Source organism: Olea europaea, unplaced genomic scaffold, assembly GCF_002742605.1.
Source record: "Olea europaea var. sylvestris unplaced genomic scaffold, O_europaea_v1 scaffold716, whole genome shotgun sequence".
Classification (NCBI taxonomy): Eukaryota; Viridiplantae; Streptophyta; class Magnoliopsida; order Lamiales; family Oleaceae; genus Olea; species Olea europaea.
Window position 1 is genome coordinate 77,112 of NW_019265559.1, and position 1,744 is coordinate 78,855.

The 1,744-nt window shown below is 32.6% G+C and overlaps 1 protein-coding gene across 1 annotated transcript in view; it reads left to right on the plus strand.

Moving 5' to 3' along the window:
• The first annotated feature begins 1,358 nt into the window (after positions 1 to 1,358).
• LOC111390786 (E3 ubiquitin-protein ligase XBAT33-like) overlaps positions 1,359 to 1,744 on the plus strand; it is a 6,504-nt gene continuing 6,118 nt past the window's right edge. Inside the window, exon 1 of the mRNA XM_023015893.1 lies at positions 1,359 to 1,733. Coding sequence (XP_022871661.1) covers positions 1,557 to 1,733 — 177 coding nt within the window. The 5' untranslated portion in view covers positions 1,359 to 1,556. The remainder of the gene's footprint in view (positions 1,734 to 1,744) is intronic.

Sequence of the window (1,744 nt, forward strand, 5' to 3'; positions counted from 1 at the left end):
TTATTAAATATTTTAGTCACATTTTAAAAAAATATATATATTTTTTCACAAATGGGTTCAAAGAGGGGCAAAAATTGTCCCAACAACTCACAATTTTATCATTCAGGGCCTGTTTTGGACGATTTTTTCTCTCAAAAAATTGATTTTTTGATCATTATTTTACTATTTTAGCCGTCATATTTGATTTCTTCTCTCACAAGTAGACCTCACTTTTCTCCTAACGGTCAAAAAATTAATTTTCAAAATTACTCCCAAATAGGCTCTCACTCATAGTCATAGATAAAGGTGGAGAAATCCAACTTTGCTTGAACATGCCGCGTTAAGAGTTCAAATCCTAAAATATGGATTTGGTTCTTGGGTAAGTGTAAGTATACAAACAGCCTTCCATCCTGTACCCTTGAAAGCATAACCTACGATTTACCTCCTTCACGATACTTCAGGATAGGGACAGTGAGGGACCCTTAAAGTTGGGGTTCAATCTTTATAATTGATTTTTCTTTTTAAGTGCATTGGGACTCGTTTCGTTATCCGAAACTGAAGAAGAGTCGGGCATTAAGCCTGAAAAAGGGCAACTCTTGTGCCTGATTTCAAGGCATAAAAGTTAAAGAAGAGCTCATCTTTCGCCAGTGTCTTGTCACAAATCTGAGGTCCCACTCAGGTTTCAATTTTCTCCTAATTTTTCGTTAATTACTTTTTATTAAAAAGTGAAAAAAAAACAGATCAAAACATCCAAGTTGCTTAAGTACTAAAATTTCAACACCTTTTTAAAAAAGTAGGAACCGAATAAAGACAAATGCAATTATGCAAAACATCACTTGAGTTGAAGCAATTTTAATAAAATTTGGATAATAATTTATAAATAATTTGAAAAAAAAAAAAGACATAGAAGAGAATTGACATTGGCATCCTCTTTCTTCTCCCTTTGCTCTCTCAAACCACCACTTCTTTTAATTTTCAACAACATTACACGAGCAAAATCTCGAATAAATATTTTCAAAATTAATTTTCAGAGACTTATTAGTTTTTTTTTCCTCAATATTTTGGTCTATGAGTCAGATTTTCTTTTCCCGTATATATATAAAAAAATAAAAATAAAATCTTGTACACCAAATTTCAATTCACTTTGTCAAATAAAAGTTTTAAATTTACTTTTAAGTTTATTGCATAGGCTTCGAGCCCTCCTAAGTATACAACCATGAAATACTTATCTTTTATACTTTTGGCTATAGAAAGTTCGTTTCTTGATAATTTAACATATTTCAGTGTTTCTTGATAATTTAACAAAAATTGATAATCTCAAAAAATAAAAATAAAAAAAAATTCGGAAATAGAAAATTGGACAAAACTTCATATATATTCCAAGATAGTTTCTGATTTCTCACAGCGGATCATCACATTTTTTTTTTCGTCCTGCTGAAAATCTGCTTAACGACAGTTTACCTAATTTTTGTAACTTCCCAACTCACGGTCTTAACATCGACAAGTGCATACATAGAGCCTATATATCAAAGATTAACAGAGAGGCAGAGTTTTCTGGAGAAAATAACAGAACAAAAATGGGGAATTCTTTTGGGTGCTCAGCATCAGGGGAAAGGTTGGTATCGGCAGCAAGAGATGGAGATTATGTAGAGGCTAAGATGCTATTGGATTGTAATCCATGCCTTGCAAAGTACTCAACTTTTGGTGGATTGAACTCTCCTCTTCACTTTGCCGCTGCTAAAGGCCACAATGAGGTTCAACCCCC